This window comes from Lactuca serriola, chromosome 5 (genome assembly GCF_051521515.1).
Source record: "Lactuca serriola cultivar US96UC23 chromosome 5, Lser_US96UC23_V15, whole genome shotgun sequence".
Classification (NCBI taxonomy): Eukaryota; Viridiplantae; Streptophyta; class Magnoliopsida; order Asterales; family Asteraceae; genus Lactuca; species Lactuca serriola.
The window spans coordinates 292,046,842-292,068,116 of record NC_136412.1 but is presented as its reverse complement, the minus strand read 5'-3'; the positions used below and the strand labels follow the sequence as shown (position 1 = coordinate 292,068,116).

The 21,275-nt window shown below is 40.8% G+C and overlaps 2 protein-coding genes across 2 annotated transcripts; one reads left to right on the top strand and one right to left on the bottom strand.

Annotated features, from left to right (window-relative positions):
- Positions 1-605: 605 nt before the first annotated feature.
- Positions 606-1,325, bottom strand: LOC145050634 (uncharacterized). The gene has a single exon (XM_078998854.1). It carries the CDS (start codon positions 1,323-1,325, stop codon positions 606-608), a length of 720 nt encoding a protein of 239 aa, XP_078854980.1.
- A 14,938-nt stretch (positions 1,326-16,263) lies between these two features.
- Positions 16,264-18,644, top strand: LOC145054642 (uncharacterized). The gene has a single exon (XM_079002871.1). The coding sequence runs from the start codon at positions 16,269-16,271 to the stop codon at positions 18,291-18,293; it is 2,025 nt and encodes a 674-aa protein (XP_078858997.1). The 5' UTR covers positions 16,264-16,268; the 3' UTR covers positions 18,294-18,644.
- Positions 18,645-21,275: the final 2,631 nt, after the last annotated feature.

Below are 21,275 nucleotides of genomic sequence, written 5' to 3'. Positions count from 1 at the left end.
TCTTTATGCTCCTTCAACACCTTGATGAGTTGTTCTTCTTCAAATTCGGTTAGGTGAGTTGAAATGATAACCGGAAGGGTTTCATTCTTTCCCAAATAGGCATACTTCAAGTGTTGAGGTAAGACCTTCAATTCCAATTCGGGTTGTTGAACAAGGGATGGGGGCAATTTTGTATGAGTTGGGGGCAATTCAACTTGCTTGACATCTAATCTTGTGGATTTCTTCATCTCCATTTTATTTACCAACTTCTCAACTTCCAGATCCAAAGAATAAAGTTTTAATTGCTCGGCTAGCTTCCCACAATCGAATCCTTTGCTTAAGATCATCTCCAATATATCACCTTTAGATAACTTGAACAATTCTTGAGTGATTGGCTCGACAGCATCAACAAAGTACAAAGATGAAACATCACTAGGATATCTCATGGCATCATAAATATTAAAACTTATTGTTTCGCCATCAAACTCCATTGTCAAACTTCCCGCATACACATCGATCTTCGTCCTAGCCGTCTTCAAGAACGGTCTCCCAAGCAAGATTAGAGCCGATTTGGAGGACACTTGCTCATCTAGATCAATCACATAGAAATCCACCAGGAAGACCAATTAGTTCACTTGCACTAGGACATCTTCCAAAACACCTCTAGGAAAGACACTTGATTTATCCGCAAGAGAGATTATGACACCGGTTTCACTTAAGGGTCCGACATTCAATGATTCATACACCGAATAGGGCATGACATTGATAGAGGCACCAAGATCAAGCATAGCACTACTAAAAGTGACATCTCCAATCTTGCAAGGAACCGTGAACATCCCGAGATCTTTGCATTTGGGTGGAAGTTTCCTTTGTAAAACCGCGGATGCGTTTTCATTCATCAAAATTTTCTCATTTCCCTTCAACTTCCTCTTGTTGGTGCAAAGTTCTTTCAAGAACTTTGCATATCTCGGAATTTGCTTGATTGCATCAAGTAGAGGGATGTTTACTTCCACCTTTCGGAAGGTGTCCAAAATCTCTTTCTCCTCCATATTCTTCTTTGAAGTTGCAAGTCGGGAGGGGAACGGTGGTTGAGTGGCTATCGGTGTTGCTAAAGGGGTAGTCTTCTTTGGGGCTCCGACTTGTGCATCGTTCTTGACTATAGGTTCTTCAATGGGAATGATCTCTATTTCTTCCTCTTCTTCCCTTGGCTTCTTCTTTGAAGTACTTTCTCCGGCTTGTTTGCCACTTCTCAAGGTCACCACATTGACACTTGGGTTCTTTTCGGTTTGAGAAGGGAGTTTACCACGGAATTCCAACTTGCTTATAGATGTAACTATATCCCCCATTTGTGCTTCAAGGTTGGAGATACTAGTCCTTGTCTCTTTTTGGAATTTTTGGGTACTAGTGGCTAGAGATTTAACAATGTCTTCAAGAGATATTCCGGAGCTACTTGGTTGAGATTGAGGAGGTTGTTGATGATGATGTGGAGGGTGCGGTTTGGGTTGATAGTGTGGTTGTTGATGTTGGTATTGAGGTTGTGGTGGTGGATAGGACGGTCTAACCAATGCATTTTGAGGCAATGGTCTTGAGTTGTAGCTCATGTTGGGATTTGGCTTCCAACTCGAATTATATGCATTTTGGTAACCGGATGGTTTGTTGTGGTAGTTTTGGAACTCTCCCGTGGCATTCACATGTTCCGCATCTTCTTGAAGGATGGGACACATATCCGTAGGATGTCCCATTGTTGCACATATTCCACAAACCATCACTTGTGGAGTTTGTCCCATGGCTAGCTTTTGGACAACGGAGGTTAGATCTTTTATTTGAGACTCAAGATTTGATGTTCCCACTTCATTGACTTTGTGTTGTGTGTCTCTCTTCATGTCTTGGTGAGGGCCAAAATGTTGTGAATTTGCGGCTATGGTGTTGAAAAGTTGTCTTGTTTGTTGTGGGGTTTTACTAAAGACATCTCCACCACTTGAGGCATCAACTAGTCTTCTCTCCATTGGCAACAATCCCTCATAGAAGTGTTGAATGAGGAGTTGTTCCGAAACGCGGTCTTTTGTACATCCTCCTCTCTGACCCTCATCTGATGATAACCTAAACGCAAATCGATCTAGGAGAACCAAGATGCTCCCTGTAACTGATCAAAGAGGTCATCAATCCTCGGGAGTGGGTAACGGTTCTTCACTGTTACCTTATTCAGCTCCCGGTAATCTATACACATCCGATGCAACCCGTCCTTCTTCTTCACAAACAGGATCGGGGCTCCCCAGGGTGAACTGCTCGGTCGTATAAATCCCTTGTCTAGCAGCTCCTGCAGCTGCGTAGACAACTCCTGCATCTCGGGAGGAGCCAATCGATAGGGTGCCTTGGCTATCGGAGCCGCACCAGGAACTACGTCGATCTTGAACTCTACCTGACGCTCCAGAGGTATTCTAGGAAGCTCCTCCGGGAACACATCAGCGTAATCTCGCACCACTGGAACCTCGCTTATGGTCGCCTTACCCGCCTCCCGGGTATCCATAACGTATGCGACATACCCCGCGCAACCCTGTTGAAGGTAGCGCCTAGCCCTTGCTGCTGAACATACTGTGGGTCCACGCTGTGGCCTCGCACCATGGATTACCAACTCTCCCCCACTCGGGGTCCTGATCCGCACTATTTGTTGTGCGTAATCTATCACCGCCCCATTAGGGCTCAACCAATCCATGCCTATAATCACTTTTTTCCTACGCAACGGAATGGGAACCAAATCCACCAAGTAGCGCTCCTCAAATAACCTCATGACACAATATATGAACACCGATGATGCCCGCACCGATCGATCATCGGCAATCTTGACTTCTAAAGGGCAATCCAACATGCCTGAGGACTCAGTAAACTTCTTGCTAAGCGCAAGAGAAACAAACGATCGGGTGGCACCCGAGTCAAACAACACCTGAACAGGGATACCGCTCACATGGAACGATCCTAAAGCATATACACAGAGCACATATCAATATATAACATCATAAAAATAAAGTAGAGGGAAAGAATCATACCCGTCACCACATCGGGTGCGACGCGTTCCTCCTCGGTAGTCAGCTGAAACGCCTGACTCCTCACCACTGGAGCCTCTACCTTGCCCTGTTGGCCATCTGTAATCTGCAGGGTAGCTGGAGCTGGCGCCTTAACCGGAGCTGATGCTGTCAACTGGGGGCAATTGGCCTTCTTGTAGCCCCTCTGGTTGCAGTGGAAACACAGCAACTCAGACGTCTGTATCACAGGTGCAGGGGCGGTACAATCCATGTTAAAGTGCTCTGGCTTGCCGCACTTGTAGCAGCCTGACGATCCCAACTTACACGCTCCCTCGTGTGCCTTGCCGCATTTCCTACAGCGGCCCCGCCCCTGTTGGCCTTTCGGCCCCGCATCCGATCCCTTGGGCTTCTTCCTCGAAGCCCCCATAACATGCCCCTCTTCCGCCTTCCTCTTCCGGATGTGCTCCAGATCTATCTCCCTCTCCCTTTCCCTGGCAATCATAGAGTCCAGGGTAGGGCAAGCTGAAAAACTGACATGCTCCCGAATATCAGCTCGTAGCATGTCATGATAGCGGATCCTCCTCATATCCTCATCACCCGCGTACTGGGGCACCAACAACGCCCTCTCCTGGAACTTGGCGGTGATCTCCGCCACACTCTCCGTCGTCTGTCTCATATCTAGGAACTCCATGGCCAGCTGCTGAAGCTCGACAGCCGGCACAAACTCTGCCCTGAACCTGGTCACGAAGTCCGACCAGGTCATAGCCTCGACATTCGAGACTCCCAACGAGTCACCAATGGACTCCCACCAATCCCTAGCTTGATCTCTCAAACATCCTGCTGCAAATCTCACCTTCGACCCCTCAGGGCAGAAGCTAGTCAACTGTGTAGACTCAATGTCTGCAATCCATCGCCTGGCAGCTATGGGGTCCTTCGCCCCGTGAAAATACGGCGCACCACTACCTCGGAAGTTCTTGAAGGATAGTGTGCGAGATCCCAACTGGCCAGATGCCATGTCGCTCCTGAATGCCCTGAGGCGATCCTCCATCAACTCCAGTATCCCTTCCTTGATCGACCTGAAGATAATGGGGGTCGACTCAAGGATGCCTCTGGTGATCTCTGACGCAATGAAATCGTGTAGCCCCTCATCTACTGGCTTGGAACCTGATCCCGAACCCGATCCCTCTCCTGTACTGCCAACTGCTGGCCTCGAGCGTAGTACCACCATTCTGAAATACATAAATAATAATCATTAGCGATACTGATACCTCGGGAGGGATCACACCTACTATAAGTTCCCTGGTCTTATCTTGGCCTTCCTCGGTTCAGTTACGGATCCTCTGCTTTCAGTAGTACGGGCCCATACTACCTTCTACATCTATCCTTATCTTCTCCAAGGACTTCCTTGACTCCACCAGGTCCCTTTCACTGCTGCTGATCATGGCTATACTCATCCTAGGCTTGCCCTAGGAAAATCTCTAACTCCACCCTACCCGGTACTCAACTGCTGAAGGCCTCCTTGTAATGCCAATTAGTCATTACCTGAATACCATCACAGAGGCTCAGATAATCCTTCGAGTAACAGAATCGGCTCTACAACGGTTAGACTCAGACAAGAGTTGCGCAATAGGACCAAATCCAGCACTCTAAGATTATTCAACTATGATCACTTGTGACGTGACGTATTCACCTAATGTCAAACTCCCATCACTCAGAGTCCCACGAAGCACAAAGCAAGCAACATTCAGACAATAGGAAACAATCTCAATCAAATCCGTCCTCATAAAGAGAAACTGAACTAGCATACAATGCTAAACTTATACTATCAGGCATAACCTAAACAGGCTATCCTACTGCAGTCTACTCAATTCTAGCATGCAGTTTTTCATACACTGAAGCACATAAAGCAGACACATAAGGCATCACTCCTAGATCGTTAGTCCTATTCTAGCATGTTGTTCTACTGAAACTGATAAACATAACATAAGCTTGTATGGGTACTTTAGGGAATACTTACTTGAGCTCGGCCGGTCGCGCACATCACACACTTTGTTCCTTACAATTTTTTTTACTTAGCCTTTCAAAAAACATTTTCTTTTTCAAAATCTTTTAATCCCTCGATTTGAGTTCAGACACCCCTGAAGGTGTGTCCGAATCCCTCAAACCAGGGCTCAGATACCAACTTGTAACATCCCAAAAATACGAGCCAAAAATTTCATTTTTTAAAACATGTACTTCGCAAGACATTAGAAATAAAACGTTCACCAATCATATCATTTCATAAAAGATAACGCGTGTTTGGAAAAACATTTTATAAAACATAATAATGTCAGAGTACAAATCCCCAGGAAGATCTCATAGTGCGGAATACAAAGCATGTGTGTGATGTGCCACTACCGCGCCAGCTCCTTCCCCTTCGAAGAAGAGGTACCCGAAACCAAAACTGAAAAATGTAAGCACGAAGCTTAGTGAGTTCCCCCAACATACCACATACCATACAATCACATAACATACATATATTGTCAGGCATATCCGGGTGCCCGACCTACCCCTTCGGTCCTCTCAATCGGATACTGGCTTGCATATCTAGGTGCTGGCCTCCCCTTCGGTCCTCTCGACTGGATACCGACTAGCATATCTGGGTGCTGGTCTCCCTTTCGGTCCTCTCGACTGGATACTGACTAGCATATCTGGGTGCTGGTCTCCCCTTCGATCCTCTTGACCGGATACTGACTAGCATATCTGGGTGCTGGTCTCCCCTTCGGTCCTCTCGACCGGATACTGGGGACTATTTCACCCCTACTACTACCACATAACAAATATCACATAATCTATCTAGCATGGCTGGGCATGACCGCCCCTTCGGCCCTATCGACCGGTAATCTGTGGACTATCTCCCCTACTGTCACTAGCACATGGCATCATATCATACTAGCACATAAACATATCACAGGTAGTAGCAACCCTAGATGAATATCACAGAGACAATCATCTATCATACAACTCTTACTAGTGGGCCGACATTGTGTCCGTAGAACCACCGCTACTAGAAGGTAACTCACCTCAAAGTAGCAGCTGATTTGCATGGGAACTGACTGTCTTCTGTTGTTGCTGCCCCGGAAACCCTCCGGCTATAATTCCCACAAAACACTCAGTCAAATACTGCTAACCGACCTCAGGGTAAAATGACCATTTACCCCTAACCAAGCCAAGAGTCAAAGTCAAAGTCAACTTCCAGTTGACCCGACTCACCGAGTTGGCTTGCCAACTCGCCGAGTCCCTATCCATTCGATTGACCATAATCCCGTCTCTACTCGTCGAGTTAGGCATTGAATCGACGAGTTTTCCTTCTAAACCAAGGTCCAATAGTCCTTCATCCTACTCGCCGAGTTGTATGAACAACTCGTCGAGTTCATCTTCACCCGAAGAACATTCTATGCTGAGACTCGCCGAGTTGTATGAACAACTCGCCGAGTCTGTTCTTGAGACAAGAAGATTGCCTTGAACTCGCCGAGTCAGGGCATTGACTCGCCGAGTTCCTTCATGAGTGAGTCTGGCTTCCGACCCGCTGAGTCACACCACATGACTCACTACTCCACTTAGCAAACACGAAAAGGGGGAAAACTCGTGGACTCGCGACTCGACTCGCCGAGTCCGATGAACGACTCGCCGAGTCTTTCACATGCAAATACTATATACTCGATTTTGCTTGAATCCAGCTCATGCCATACATAGATCTGGGTTCTTAGGTCTTGATTAACACATAAAGTTTCCAACTTTAGGTGTAAATAAACAACAATGAAGGTTTTAGGGCTCAAAATGCACTAAAAGAGTAGATCTAGGGCTTTCATGCAATATGGCTTCATAAAGGCAGTAGATACGAGCTCCTGGAGCTCAATCATGCTTAGATCTAAAGGTTAATCAACTTATTACAAACCCTAATTCATAAACAAGCTTGGAAATGGCTCAAGAAGGACTTTAATGGAGCTTTAAGGGACTATAAGCATGAAAACAGAGGGAAACTGAGTTATACCTCAAGGAAATCACTGAATAACACCAAGATGTCTGGCCTCCTTCTTCTCCTCTTGATCTACTCTCCTTTTTCTCTCAAAATCTTCAAGAAAACACACCAAGGCACTTCAATCTCACAAGGAACAAGGGTTGGACGATATAGGGAGCTCTGAGGGTGAAGGGGGCGAGCTTGGGGGCGCATAAGATGACTTAAATAGGGTGTAAACCCTTGAAATTAGGGTTTCATCAGACAGCGGGGACTCGCCTAGTCCAGAATATGGAATCGCCGAGTCGCCAACTTAAACGTGTTCCATATCCCGTCTCTACTCGGCGAGTCGGGCCTACAACTCGCCGAGTCCAAGGCTAAAAATGCAAAACACTTAGATAAATTTTACATACCAGGAACCAGGCGCTACAAATCTCCCCCACTTATTTTAGACTTCGTCCTCGAAGTCTGCTGCTCGATCCTGAAACAGCTCGGGGTAATGCTCCATCATTTCTTCCACCGGCTCCCAAGTCCATTCTGAACCCTTTCGGTGCTGCCATTGCACCTTCAATAATTCCACCCTCTTGTTCCTCAGATCCTTCGACTTCCGGTCTAGGATTGCGAGTGGGTACTCAATGTAATTCAGACTGTCATCAACCTGTATATCCTCTAGCAGCACCACCGCTGAATCATCCACTAGGCACTTCCGCAGCTGGGAGACATGGAAGGTGCTGTGGATCTGACTGAGCTCGGCTGGCAGATCCAGCCTATATGCCACCTTGCGCACCCGGGCTACAACCTTGAACGTACCAATGTATCTTGGGCCCAACTTGCCCTGCTTCCTGAATCGAATGATGCCTTTCCAAGGCGACACCTTCAGGAGAACCATATCCCCGACCTGGAACTCCACGTCTGATCGGCGCTTGTCGGCGTAACTTTTCTGCCGACTCTGCGCAGTCTGAAGCCTGCTTTGAACCTGCTGGATTCTCTCGGTCGTCTTGAGCACCACCTCTGTGCTCCCCATGACCCTCTGGCCAACTTCACCCCAACATATCGGGGTCCTGCACCTCCATCCGTACAACATCTCAAATGGAGGGCAGTCGATACTCGTGTGGTAGCTGTTGTTGTACGAGAACTCAACCAAGGGAAGATAGGTATCCCAACTACCACCAAAGTCTAGCACGCATGCCCGCAACATATCCTCCAACGTCTGGATGGTCCGCTCGCTCTGACCATCCGTCTGCGGGTGAAAGGCGGTGCTAAAATGCAGACGAGTGCCCAACTCATCATGAAACTTCTTCCAAAACCTGGAAGTGAACCGCACATCTCGGTCTGATATCACTGACACTGGCACCCCATGCCGCACCACTATCTCCCTGATGTAGATATCGGCCAACTTTTCGGCCGAGATACTCTCCTGGATCGGAATAAAATAGGAGCTCTTGGTCAATCGATCTACGATGACCCAAATCGAATCTACTCCTTGCGCAATCCGGGGAAGCTTTGTGATAAAATCCATTGTAATATCTTCATATTTCCACAACGGGATATCCAACGGCTGCATCTTGCCGTGCGGTCTCTGATGCTCGGCCTTGACCTTCCTGCAGGTCAAACATCGCTCGACGTACCAAGCCACATCCCGCTTCATGCAGGGCCACCAATAGTCTAGACGAAGATCCCTATACATCTTCGTCGCCCCTGGATGAATAGAGAATCGGGATTTGTGCGCCTCCTCCATCAAGATCTGGCGCACGCCTCTGTGATACGGCACCCACACCATACGGTGTAGTGTCAATAATCCTCGGCTATCATAATCGAAGGAGGTGACTTGACCCACTATTCGCTCGCTCTTCCGATGTTCCTTCTTCATAGCTTCCTCCTGAGCTTCCCGAATCTGCTCTCGCAGTGGAGTCACCACCGTCATCCTCATACACACATCCCTGATCGGTGCCGCCTTACGGCTAAGCGCATCGGCCACCATATTGGGCTTCCCTGATCAAGCTCCTGGTCGGAAGAATATAGGCTATAAATGGATCTTCAAGAAGAAGACCAACATGGATGGTAAAATACAGACCTTCAAGGCAAAGTTGGTTTCAAAGGGCTTTACTCAAACCTAAAGGGTTAACTATGATGAGACCTTTTTCGCTAGTTGCTAACATTAAGTCAATTTGGGTAATGCTAGCCATAGCTACGCATTATGACTATGAAGTATGCCACGTGGATGTTAAATTGCTTTTCTTAACAAGAAACTAGTTGAGGATGCTTACATGGCTCAACTAAAAGGATTTGAACATGTCGAATTCCCTAATAAGGTGTGCAAGCTTAAGAATTCTATCTATGGATTAAAACAAGCATCTTGTAGCTGGAATCTTGGATTTCATTAAAAGGTCAAAGAGTTTTCTAGAAGTGAAGATGAGTCTTGAGTGTACGTCAAAGCTAGTGGGAGTGTAGTGACCTTCCTAGTCTTGTATTTGGATAACATACTCCTAATAGGAAATGATGTTCCAACTTTGCAAGAAGTTAAATATTGGCTTGGGAAATGTTTCGCAATGAAGGATCTGGGAGAGGCTACTTACATTCTTGGAAAAAGGACTTACAGGAATAGGCATAAACGTTTGCTAGGACTTAGCCAGAGTAAATACTTGGATAAAATATTGAAACAATTCAGTATGAAGAATTCCAAGAAAGGGGACTTACCTATGCATCGTACCGTTAATTTGAGCAAGGATCAATGTCGAAGTAGTGATAAGGATGTTGATATGATGAGTCGAGTCCCATATGCTTCTGCTATAGGATCGATCATGTATGTTATGACATGTACTCGACATGATATGGATCATGCTATAAGAATAGTTAGCGGATATCAAGGAAACCCTTGTTTATCTCATTAGAATGCAGTGAAAAACATTCTTAAGTATTTATAGAAAACAAAAGATATGATCATAGTTTTTGGTAGCAAAGATGAACATAAGGTGAGTGGCTATTGTGATGCTAGTTTTTAAACAGATCGAGATATTAGTTATTCGCAATCTGGTAGAGTATTTCTATTAAATGATAGAGCGATGACCTGGAAGAGTTCCAAGAAGCAAATAGTGGTTGATTCTACTTGTGAATCGGAGTACAACACAGCAAGCGAGGCAACAAAGAGGCCATGTGGTTGAAGAATTTTATTAGAGATCTTGGAGTTGTTCCATCAATCCAAGAACCAATGTAGATATTTTGTGACAACGAAGGTGCGATATATCGAAAGAAAATACCACTACGTCAAAGTAGAAGAAGGTGCACTTGTGGTGAATCGTGTATAATCATAGGATAATCCTGATAATCCTCTAACAAAGGGATTAAGCAAGATTAAACACTTCGAGCATGATAGGAGCATTGGGATAAAAGATGATGTTTGATTCTAGATTTAGTAGTTAGTTGATGTTTTGAAACAATGTAACAGTAATAAATTATAACTGAATGGTGATTAATTAAATAGAGATTTATTTATGTTCAAAGTTTGTGATACCATTTTCCAATTAATTTATTTTTACGTTTCGCTTTGGATGTTTTACTTCTAGAATATTAATTTATTCAAAATGCCACAACCAATGATACTTTAGGAGTAACTATTGATTTAAGAATGTTATGAATTGTTAATATATTGTCCATAGGGATTGGACATTGCATAGGGACTATTGTGAGTTCATGAATACTTGAAAAAAGGGGATTTTGAGTATTGGTTAAACCCGCGCTTAGAGATTACTTCATGGATTCAATCATGAGTAATTCTAAGACGATAATATCTTTTATTCTTAAAACGGAGATATATAAGTCATAGTTTGAAAATTTGTTGTGCATTGGTGTACTCCAACACATCTTGTAGCTGGATGTTATAAAGTGTAATTTTATGCATGATTTGGTGAGTAAAATATATGATTATACAGTCAAAATTTATTCGGTCCTTTCGCCTTAATAGGAAAAGCGATATTTTTGGGCCCCTCAGTGATTTGATGTTGACATTTTAGTGTTGGGTCCAGCCGAAACTAAATTGATGTGTTCACTTAGTGATCTAATGGCATCATAATAAATTAGGAAATTGAGAAACAGAATCTTGGACAATGAGATTGATTCTAATCTATGTCTCCTGTCCAAACGATATCAGAAAGATTGAAGGGATAGCTGGTCACTTATCTTAGGACCGATGTCTAATTAGAGTTGGGCGGTGTCTTTGGAAAACACTCTTGACTGGTTATTCAGAGTTATACTAACAACTGTAGTTAGTGAGTTATCCAAGTATGAGACTGTTGGATTAAGTTGTATAAGGTCCTAACTAAATTGGTATAATGTTGAATAATTAAAGTAAAATCCTTTTTAACCAGGAAATGGCTTGGATTAATTATAGAAGAGAGATAAATGGTTTATTAATTGGAATTAATTATGGGTTAATTAGAATCAATTAAAGGTGCAAGGGTGAGTTGTAATTGTTCCATAGTTGAACAAAATAGATGATTTAGAACCTCCCTATATGGTGGACAATTTTGGTGCCATTGGATAGGGTTTCTGGAAGCTTCCAACTGATAAAAGCAAACTAGATAATTATTGGATTAAAATATTATTATTTTGAATTCAAAACTAGGGTTTTTAGGATTATCAGACAAATATATAAAGGAGCATACTCCTTGTAATTTTGGCCACTCCATAACCACATAGAGAAATCTAAATTTCTCCATCCTCTCCCCTCTCTCCTTTAATCCTAGGGTTTCTTGAGTTTTGGGTATGACACATTAGAGGCTAACATATTTTTGGAGCTAGTTTTCCAAGGAGACTTCTTGTGTTTTAATTAGCTTAATTCTAATTATGCAAATGTATGTGGTTCTACTCATGATTTCGATTATCATAAGGTTTTAGTTTTTGTTTCATAAGCATGTTGCTATTAATTGAGAAAAGTCATAAATCCATTTAGGTTGCATGTACCCTTAAGAGTTAAGTGAAATTACGTATGTAAAATGTAATTGTAACCTAAAAACCCCAATTAGATCCAACTATTTATTTATGTCACATTCGAATTATTGACTTTGATCCCTGTCATCTAGATCTTATTGAGATTCATTTTGAGGTACGAGGGGACAAAAAAACACAAAAGAATCCATATAATATTTTGGGAATTTTCCATAGATCATTCCTGTGACAACCCGATATTTCGAATCAATGTAATGACCTAAAAAGTCAAGAATTGTAATCTCTTTTGATATAATGAAATAAAAGTCATAGATATCATTAAACCGTGAACATACATAAAAAGAACGCCTAAATCTGACTTCATATAAGGAAGTTATGATTTTTCGAAGTTTCGGGATAGCGGTAGATAGCTAAAACCTCGAAATAGATATCGAGCGATTTTTAGCCAAAACAACCTAAATGAGAATCAAAGATCTCAACAACAGTAGTACAACGGTAAAAAGGCTGACGAAAACGGACATCGGATGAAGAAGTTATGGATTTTTAACGGACTTTTCTTGTCCTGGCCTGTTAAAATTGTATTATTAAAAATAAAATCAAATTTTTTTGATGGAGTCTAAATGAAAGTTGTACAGTATATTCTCACCTACGCGTGGATATAAAGAACGCGAAAAACGAAGCTCGTACGCAAAAGTTACGCAATTTAGAAGTTGGAAAAATCACATTACCATCGGACAGAGGATAGGAGCCTCGTCCCATCGGCCAACAGGCTCTCCCATCGGACCTCCCATTCGAAGTGCGTCATGCATTACGTCCGGTACGCCCCGTGTAACCTGGAGGTATGCCCCGCATACCGAGGGTTTCTAGCCCCTATAAAAGGGATGTGAGGGTTCCGGGCATAACTGCTCATTTTCTCTCCTTCTCTTGGCGTTTTTACCCCGTTTTGCGTGCAAGAAATATCCTGAAGTCCCGGTTTTCATACCCAAGTCCCGAAGGAAGTTTTACGCTCCCGAGATTCCCGAGAATCCCGAGAAATCCGCTTTCTCCTGCCGAAGTTCTGCTCGGTTTTCGTCTCACTTTCTTTAATCTATCAGGTGAGTTCATACCCCTACAACTACGTTTTCAAATGTTTTGTAAATGCGTTTATACACTTTTAGGGGGGGATACAAGTACATACGGTTATCCTCGTGTGAAAAACATCAATCTTTTGCTATACTTTTGTTATATAAATATCAAACACTTTCTTTATATTTTGAGTATAAATCTTCAATAATGTTATTACAAATGTTATACTTTACATACAAAGTCGACACTACACTAGGGGTTATCTTACAAATGAATCACACATTTGGCAAAGCTATAATAGGTATAGTTTACTAGATATTCGTGAGATTTTACATACTAGAAGTACTATATCAAGGAAATACTTTCATATACAAGAACGAATGGACTTTTCATACGCAAATCTATTTGATACTCAGCTTTATGAGACATTTAACTTCACGTACTTTCAAGTATGCAGTTAAAGTCCTGTATTATATACTATAATCTCTTGTAGGGAGAGCGAGATACTTGTGTATAGATCTATACAGGATCGACAATCCTGCACCTAAACTGTTAGCTACAGTTAGACCGACAGGTCTGGGGTGACAAACATCATAACATTCTAACGCCTGAAGAACGTTGTTACAAGCAGTCTGGGTCAATAGTATAGTTATAAAACTCGCATGGAGTATTAAAAACACATTGATTTACGGGGTTATCAAATGCCTTAGTGATTTTACACATACATAAATCTACTATTCTAGGCATGAAAAACACTATTGCATTACAGTTTTGGAACTTTTAAACTACCACACACTTATGGAAAAATATTGGATTTCTAGAAGCAAACATTCGAAAACAGTAGGGTCTTGATAGAAGACTACTTTTATACTAGTAGGAAATATGAGATTTTCTAGGAGTTTTCAAACATCTATAAATAATTTCATTCCGTTTTATACAAACATTGACATTAAATACTTATGAACTCACCAGCTTAAATATTGATCTACTCTTTCAAATCTACTTGTATTTCTCAGGGATTCAGTAATACAGGTAAACTTCAGCTTTTGGAGAAGTGACGCTAAGGCGTCGGTTTAAAACTCATTTTGTCATCATATTGTAATTTGTTTTGAAACAAGTATCATTCAACAATGTAACTTTTAAATTATATATATGATGGTTGTTTTACTTTCTTTACTATGTATTCAACTGTTACGATACTACATGAAGTCATCCTCCCTCGAACGATTCCGCCGTTCTGGTTTGGGGGTGTGACAATTCACATATGAATATAGTGGCATCATCATATTTAAGTAAGGAAAGAGTTGGATTGTTAGTCTCGACAGTTGCTTATTTTTAAACCCCTATATCTACAGTGTCATCCATGACTAATTTAAGGCCTTATACGACAGTGATAAAAGAGGGTCTCCTTAACATACACCCCTTTCATATTTTATTTCTTGGTTAGATTATCATTTAATACATTTGTTGATTTATTGTCCAATTTATCCACATGGCACCAAATCCTATCGTTGACATCATGTTCTCCAAATATGACCAATTAAGGCCATCAAGTACCCAATTAAAGTTGAGATTGAAAAACTGTATTTTCCTTATCATTTTTTATCCTAAGTAATAACCTAGTTAATGATGATGGGATCATCTAAAATGTTTCTCACGAGTAAATATGTCGTCTGTTGATTGCTAATTATAGTCCTAATGAGGTCTTAAGGCATTCAGCTAGAGTTTAGGCCTATAAGTCTTATAGGTTGCCAATATAAGATTATTTGAAAATTATTGGTAATTGCTTGTGTGAAGTCATTAGGGACGTTATTAGTTAGGATAAGTCGACTTTCAGAAACATAAGATTCTTGATGTTACCTTGATGTTAAATGAAACTATTTGTTGGTATAAGAAGCATAAAATGAAGGGCATGCTTCTTAAAGTTAAATTTGAGAAGGCATACAACTCTCTAAGTGTATGGGATTTGGTTTATGCACTTCAAAAGACGGGTTTTGGTGAAAAATGGTGGGGTTGGATCCCAACATGTCTTAGAGCCTTTATAGCTTCTGTTCTTGTAAATGGTTCACCAACCTTTGAATTACAATTTAAAATGAGGTTGTCTTAAGGAGATCCCTTATCTTATTTATTTTCATCATTGCAATGGAAGGGCTTTATATGGTGTTACAAAGAAGTTAGAACTCATGATGTGTATTATGAAGAAAATGTGGGAAGTGAAGGACCTCTGATTTCTCATTTCCATTTCTTCTTTATTGATGATTCTATGTTCCTTGGGGATTGGTTACAAAAAATGTTAGGATCATTGTGCAAATTCTAATATGTTTTTATCTTTCTTACAATCCTATAATTAACTTGCATATAAATAAGTTTTACAATACCTGCATGAAAGACAATCATTGTACTTATCTTGTTTTCCAAGTCTGTTGGACAATCTTATGTTCTTCAAATTTTCTTAATATTTATGTTTGTTGTAATGTATTTTTGTTGTTAGATTTCTCATATTTTTCTGAGAATGTTAGAATTATGCTTTTAATTTATGTTTTTTCTCTTCTAATTCTTTCATTTTTGAAAAGAAATATAGTTTTGTATTTGTTTATAACCACTCCAATAAGAATTAAAGTTTTGAAATTGTAATTTTTATTATTTTTTCCATAATATCTTTAAGTTTTTCCAAGAATGTTTACATTCTTTGCAAGATTTATAAATTTGCATTTTAATTTTTTTCATTCTTACTAAAATGATTATTAAACAATTGAATTTGCTTTCATGTAAAGAACAATTATAAATTTGTTTCTTAAAATCCAGATTTCATTATTTTGTGCTTTTGTGCCCAAAAAAAAAAAAAAAAAAAAAAAAAAAAAAAAAAAAAAAGCATTTTACCCTTCTATAACCAACTATTTTTTTAATTAAAATTATATGTATATTTCATTAATAGTATTTTTTTTTCAAAAATAGTTATATTCTTCGATAATCAATAACCATCACTATATTAATATGTACATAATAGATATCATATGTACATGTCATCTGTAGAGGATAGATCATACAAAGAGATTTATTAAATATTTCCAGAAATTATCTGAAAACGAATGATACATTTTTTTAAAATCAAGTGCCATTCAAATATGCCATGTGTTCTTGCTTCGAGTTATTAATTTTAAATTTATTTTATTTTTGAATTAAAATATATTTATCTTTTATGTACCTCTCTATATAAATGCTTTATCTTCAACTTTTAGTTTAAACTTCTCCAACTAATAGCAATGGAGCAAGATCCCGACGCGCCACCCAACTTCTGGTCCCAACCAACACTTGCAACCAATCGCCGCCGTACACCGCTCATTGACCCTGTTGTACTGATCATAATTCTGCCCATCATTGCACTGCTCTTCCTCTTCTTCTTCCTCCCACCAGTTCTATTCCATACTTCACATATCCTAAAACCAAGTTCTGTAAAGTCCACCTGGGATTCCCTTAACATTTTCCTTGTACTTTTTGCGATTCTTTGCGGTGTTTTGGCTCGAAGAAATGATGAAGTTTCGTCCTCCGGGGACGTCGCCGATCAGGCGAACGGTTTGGTAGCAGAGAGCAGGAATAGTGCGGAGTCGTCGGGTCAATGGGTCTCGTTTTCGGATCGGAAAGTGGCGACGGGTGGAATGAGAAGTAGCAGTTCGTATCCGGATTTGAGGCAGGAGCCGTTGTGGGAGAACGGTGATCATCGGAGTCGGTTTTTTGATGATTTTGACGTCGATATTTATTCGTCGCCGGTGTCTGGGTATTATAACAACCTTGCACGGCGGATCGGTAGGGAGAAAGGGAGGGCAAGGGAGGATTTCTATCAATCCACGCCAGTTTCCGGTGATATTCATCAGCGATCAAGGCGGAGTGAAGCGGATCGGGGTGAGTTTTCTGAAGTGAAGGAAATTGTTGTGGATACTTTTGAGATTAAACCAAGTGCTTCGGATTTTCGGGAACAGGTATCTGTGACGCCTCCTCCACCGCCGCCGCCGCCGCCTTCTGCTTTGCCGGCGAATTCGAGGAGGCATTCGTTCAGAAGTGTTGGACGGAAAGTAAAGGTTGAAAATGAGAGGAAAATTGAATCTGATGAGTTGGATAAAGTGAAATCCTATCATCCTCCCCCATCACCCCCGCCGCCGCCGCCTCCACCACCACCACCACCTCGGCAGACGGAGGTGTGGTTGCCGCGATCTCATCATAAACATAAGAAACTGGAGCGGAAAGTAAGTGATGCTACGAAGGAGATAGCTACAGCCATATCTTCGTTGTACAATCAGAGTAAGAAGAAAAACAAACGGAGATTGAGAAATAGTTCTAGTAGTTCAGATTCATCTCCACCTTCAGTACATTTTATACAATCACCGAATACAGAGGAGCCACAACAAACGGTTGTGCCGCCACCGCCTCCACCACCTCCACCGCCGCCTCCTTCTATGTTCCAAAATCTGTTCAAAAAAGGAGGCAAACATAAGAAAATTCACTCCGTTACTGCAACAATTCCACCAAGAGTTCCTCCACCTCCACCACCTCCGCCGCCGAGCTCAATCTTCAACAACTTATTCAAATCCAGCGGCAGCAAAAGCAAGCGGTTTCATTCACCTTCAACCGCTCCTCCACCACCACAGCCTCCGCCGCCGCCATCTTCAATCATGAACAACTTATTCAAAAACGGAACAAAGAGTAAGCGTTTCAATTCCTCTAATACTGCTTCCTCACCTCCACCGCCACCTCCACCACCACCGCCGATGACACCACCAAGATACATCACTCCTGTAAAATCAAAAAAAGTATCTAAGCGTAGAAGTCAACCTCAACCTCCATCTCCTTCGTCTCCACCAAAATTGGAGCCTCGTAACCACAATTCTACGAGCAAAGGCAAACCTCCCCTTCCAAAACCCACCGCCACCAGTTACTATGAAAGGGATGATTTTCTCCCGAGCGGCTCACAGTCCCCGCTGATTCCAATGCCGCCACCTCCACCACCGTTTAGGATGCCGGCGATGAAATTCGAGCTCCGTGGTGATTTTGTCAGGTTACGGAGCACCCACAGTTCCGTCTGCAGTTCACCGGATCGTGATGACGTTGATTTGTCATCAACAACGATCGGCACCGGTGCCGGCGGTGGTGATTTAGTTGGGCCTACTTCCGGGCCAGGGCCCTTATTTTTTCCTAGCCCAGACGTTAATGCTAAAGCTGATACTTTTATATCGAGACTTAAAGATGAATGGAGAATGGAAAAGATAAATTCATTCAAAGACAAAACGGGTTAAAGCCCATTATGAAGCCTAAATTAGAGGGAAATTCCTTTAATACCCCTACGAGGAATTATGATCATCGACATATCTATTGTTTACTCGAATACGTAGTCATGTGAGACTGTACATCGTGCATTGATGGCTATGATTCTCGTTGATGATCGCTTTAGCATCTCGGAGAAATTGTTGAAGTATGAAGGTTTTGATTCGAAGGCTAATATAGTAATTTCTTGCTATACTTAGGCACTTAGCCTCCAAAAGGTTTTGAAGTTTTCGATTTTGATTATACGTTTTTATTGATTTATTGATGAAGTGACTTAATATGTAGAATAACATAATAAAATATCATCCATTTGGCTTGTGTTACTTACACATCTTCTCAATGGTGTGCTTTTGGACACTTGTTTTTTTACAATTTGATGGATGAGAATAAACGAATTTAGCAATAACTTGAGAAGCATGATGAAATTCTTGGTAAATACCCATGACCTAATTTGTTTGATGTATCATATGGGTTAGATATAGATATAAACTTATAAAGATTCATCATGACAAGATTTCTGTGATAATGTATCACTTGTGTGGTTGTGCATATAGTAATTTTAAAAAAACAGTAAACTGCATCATTTGAATGACCTACATACTAGTAATATTTTTTATGTACCAGAGTTTGAACTATGAACCTCACATGTGTAATTTCACTCATTGCTCCCATCTTCGGGACAAAAATATTGTAATTTGTGTAATTCTTGTGATGGTTAGCTATATTCACAAAACATGTATATTGGTATGGTTGAGATAGAAGTTAACATAAACCTCCTCATCCAAATATAAAGTTAAATCTTTTGTTTAAATAACACTGTAGTTCGAGCAGGAGTTCCGCTAATACTAAAGGTGGAACGTGACCTTATAGAACAACTATGGGGTATATCAAAGATATCTATCTATAAACTAATACAATGAATAAATGTAACCACATGAATGTGAGCAAATGAAACATGTTCACTATGTTAGTTTTTGTACTAGATCGTAAGCAAGGCATATGATTTAAAATTGTCACAAAAATACAAATATACCTTTAGAAAGAGGACAATGGAACTAAAAAAGCAATAGTAGATTAGTAGGAAGTTATGCAGTTTCGACAAATGTTTTAGTAGTACCCGTATGTGATAGTGGGAAAACAGAAAAATGCATAATGTGAAGATCGTGAGTTATGGTACAATGTAGGTAACGAGGAATGTGTTTTCCATTAAATACTTCAATGCACGTGTAAGCGTGCAATAAAGAGTATGATGTGTATAGAGGGCTTGTTACATAAAAGACACTAAGTTTACATATAATTTTGATTTTGACATTCTATTTTCTTTTTTTTTTCTAATTAAGTCACTAAGTTTACAATTTTGATGTAAATTTAACCAATTATCTGGTTTGCTTCATGTGTTTCATGTTCTGAGTAGGCAAAAAGCTAATGTAACTTCCACATATGATCCTAGTTGGCAAACATTTAGGTTAAATTAAACCTTTACGTAAACCAGTACTCACTTTTGTTGGAGAGTAATATAAGAAGGGTGATGATGGAGAACTAGATTCCTTATGGATCGTGTAAGCTCACTTTCGGAACCGATATTTCCACCCTATGCCTGGATTATAGGAAAGTAAGTCTAGGATAATTCAAAAGGACACTTGTGTATCTAGGAACAGAAACACTAGCCAAATCGCCAGACAGTTTTGAGTTTTTTTAGAAGAATAAGAGCTTAGAAGAGTTCTATACGACTCAAATGAGCAGTCATATATATATATATATATATATATATATATATATATATATATATATATATATATATATATATATATATATATATGCATGGCAGATTAGGGTTTTTATCTTCTAAATTAGTTAGGAGAATCTCGAGTTCAATGGATTAATCAATGGTTTCCAAAACTGACGGGATTTGTGTACCACCTGATGTCAAGTATTTTCATTTTAGCCCTTAATATTTTAAAATTGTTGCGAATAAGGCCCTTACGCAGGACGTACAAGGCAGTACGTCGGGTGTAAGTCAACAGCTTGTGGTGCATCAAAGGTGGAGTACACTCAGCGTACATGGGAGTATGTCGGGCGTACTCGTGCAACTTTTTAACCCTAAATTTTTAGGGTTGTGTCCCCTATTTAAACATCTTAATCCGCCTTGGACCTTCTTATGACTAACCTCCATTCCTTTAAACCCTAAAATTGAAATCCTGGCCCTTGTGAGTGATTTTTGAGTGTTCTTGGTAGTGAAGGAAGGTCATTCAAGAGGTGGTGTTGCATTCAAGCTTTTGGATCCAGAATCTACATCTCCTTATTCATCTTTTGAAGGTATAAAGTTCATACCTTGGAGCTTGTTTTGCTAGATCTTGTTTAAGCTTAGATTTATGTTCATTTTTTCCCAATACATTGATCTTTGTGAGTATGGAATACTCCATAGCATATGAGTTGTCCTTTCAGGAATTTTAGGGTGTATAATGTCATAAAATGCAAGCTTGATCCTTTCATTTCCTCCATGCATGAGTTATGGAGTTTTGGTGATGTTAGAAGTTAGGATTTTAGGATTTAGATCTCTTTAGCCATATAAAGACATAAAGTCAATGACTTCCTGGATTAGGATACCTTTTAGAGTCATATCTAAGGATTGGGTAAAGTGTCTTAACGATTAAGAACTTAAAAATTGAGTTTTGGGATAAGCCGTGTACGCCAAGCGTAATTATGGCTACACCCAGTGTAGTATGTTGCGAACCCGATTCCTTCCTGACTTACGCTCTACGCCTAGCATAGATTTGAGTACGCCGCATGTAATGGTCAGAGTGCTGACGTTTGACTTTTGTTGACCTTTTGACCAATTGTGCCTTAGGTGGATTTGTGAGGGTTTTGGGTTTGCAAGGGGCAAAATCGTTTTTCCCCAAATTTGGATTAGACTTGGTTTAGGATTAGTGGAGTATGGAAAATTACCTTAATTA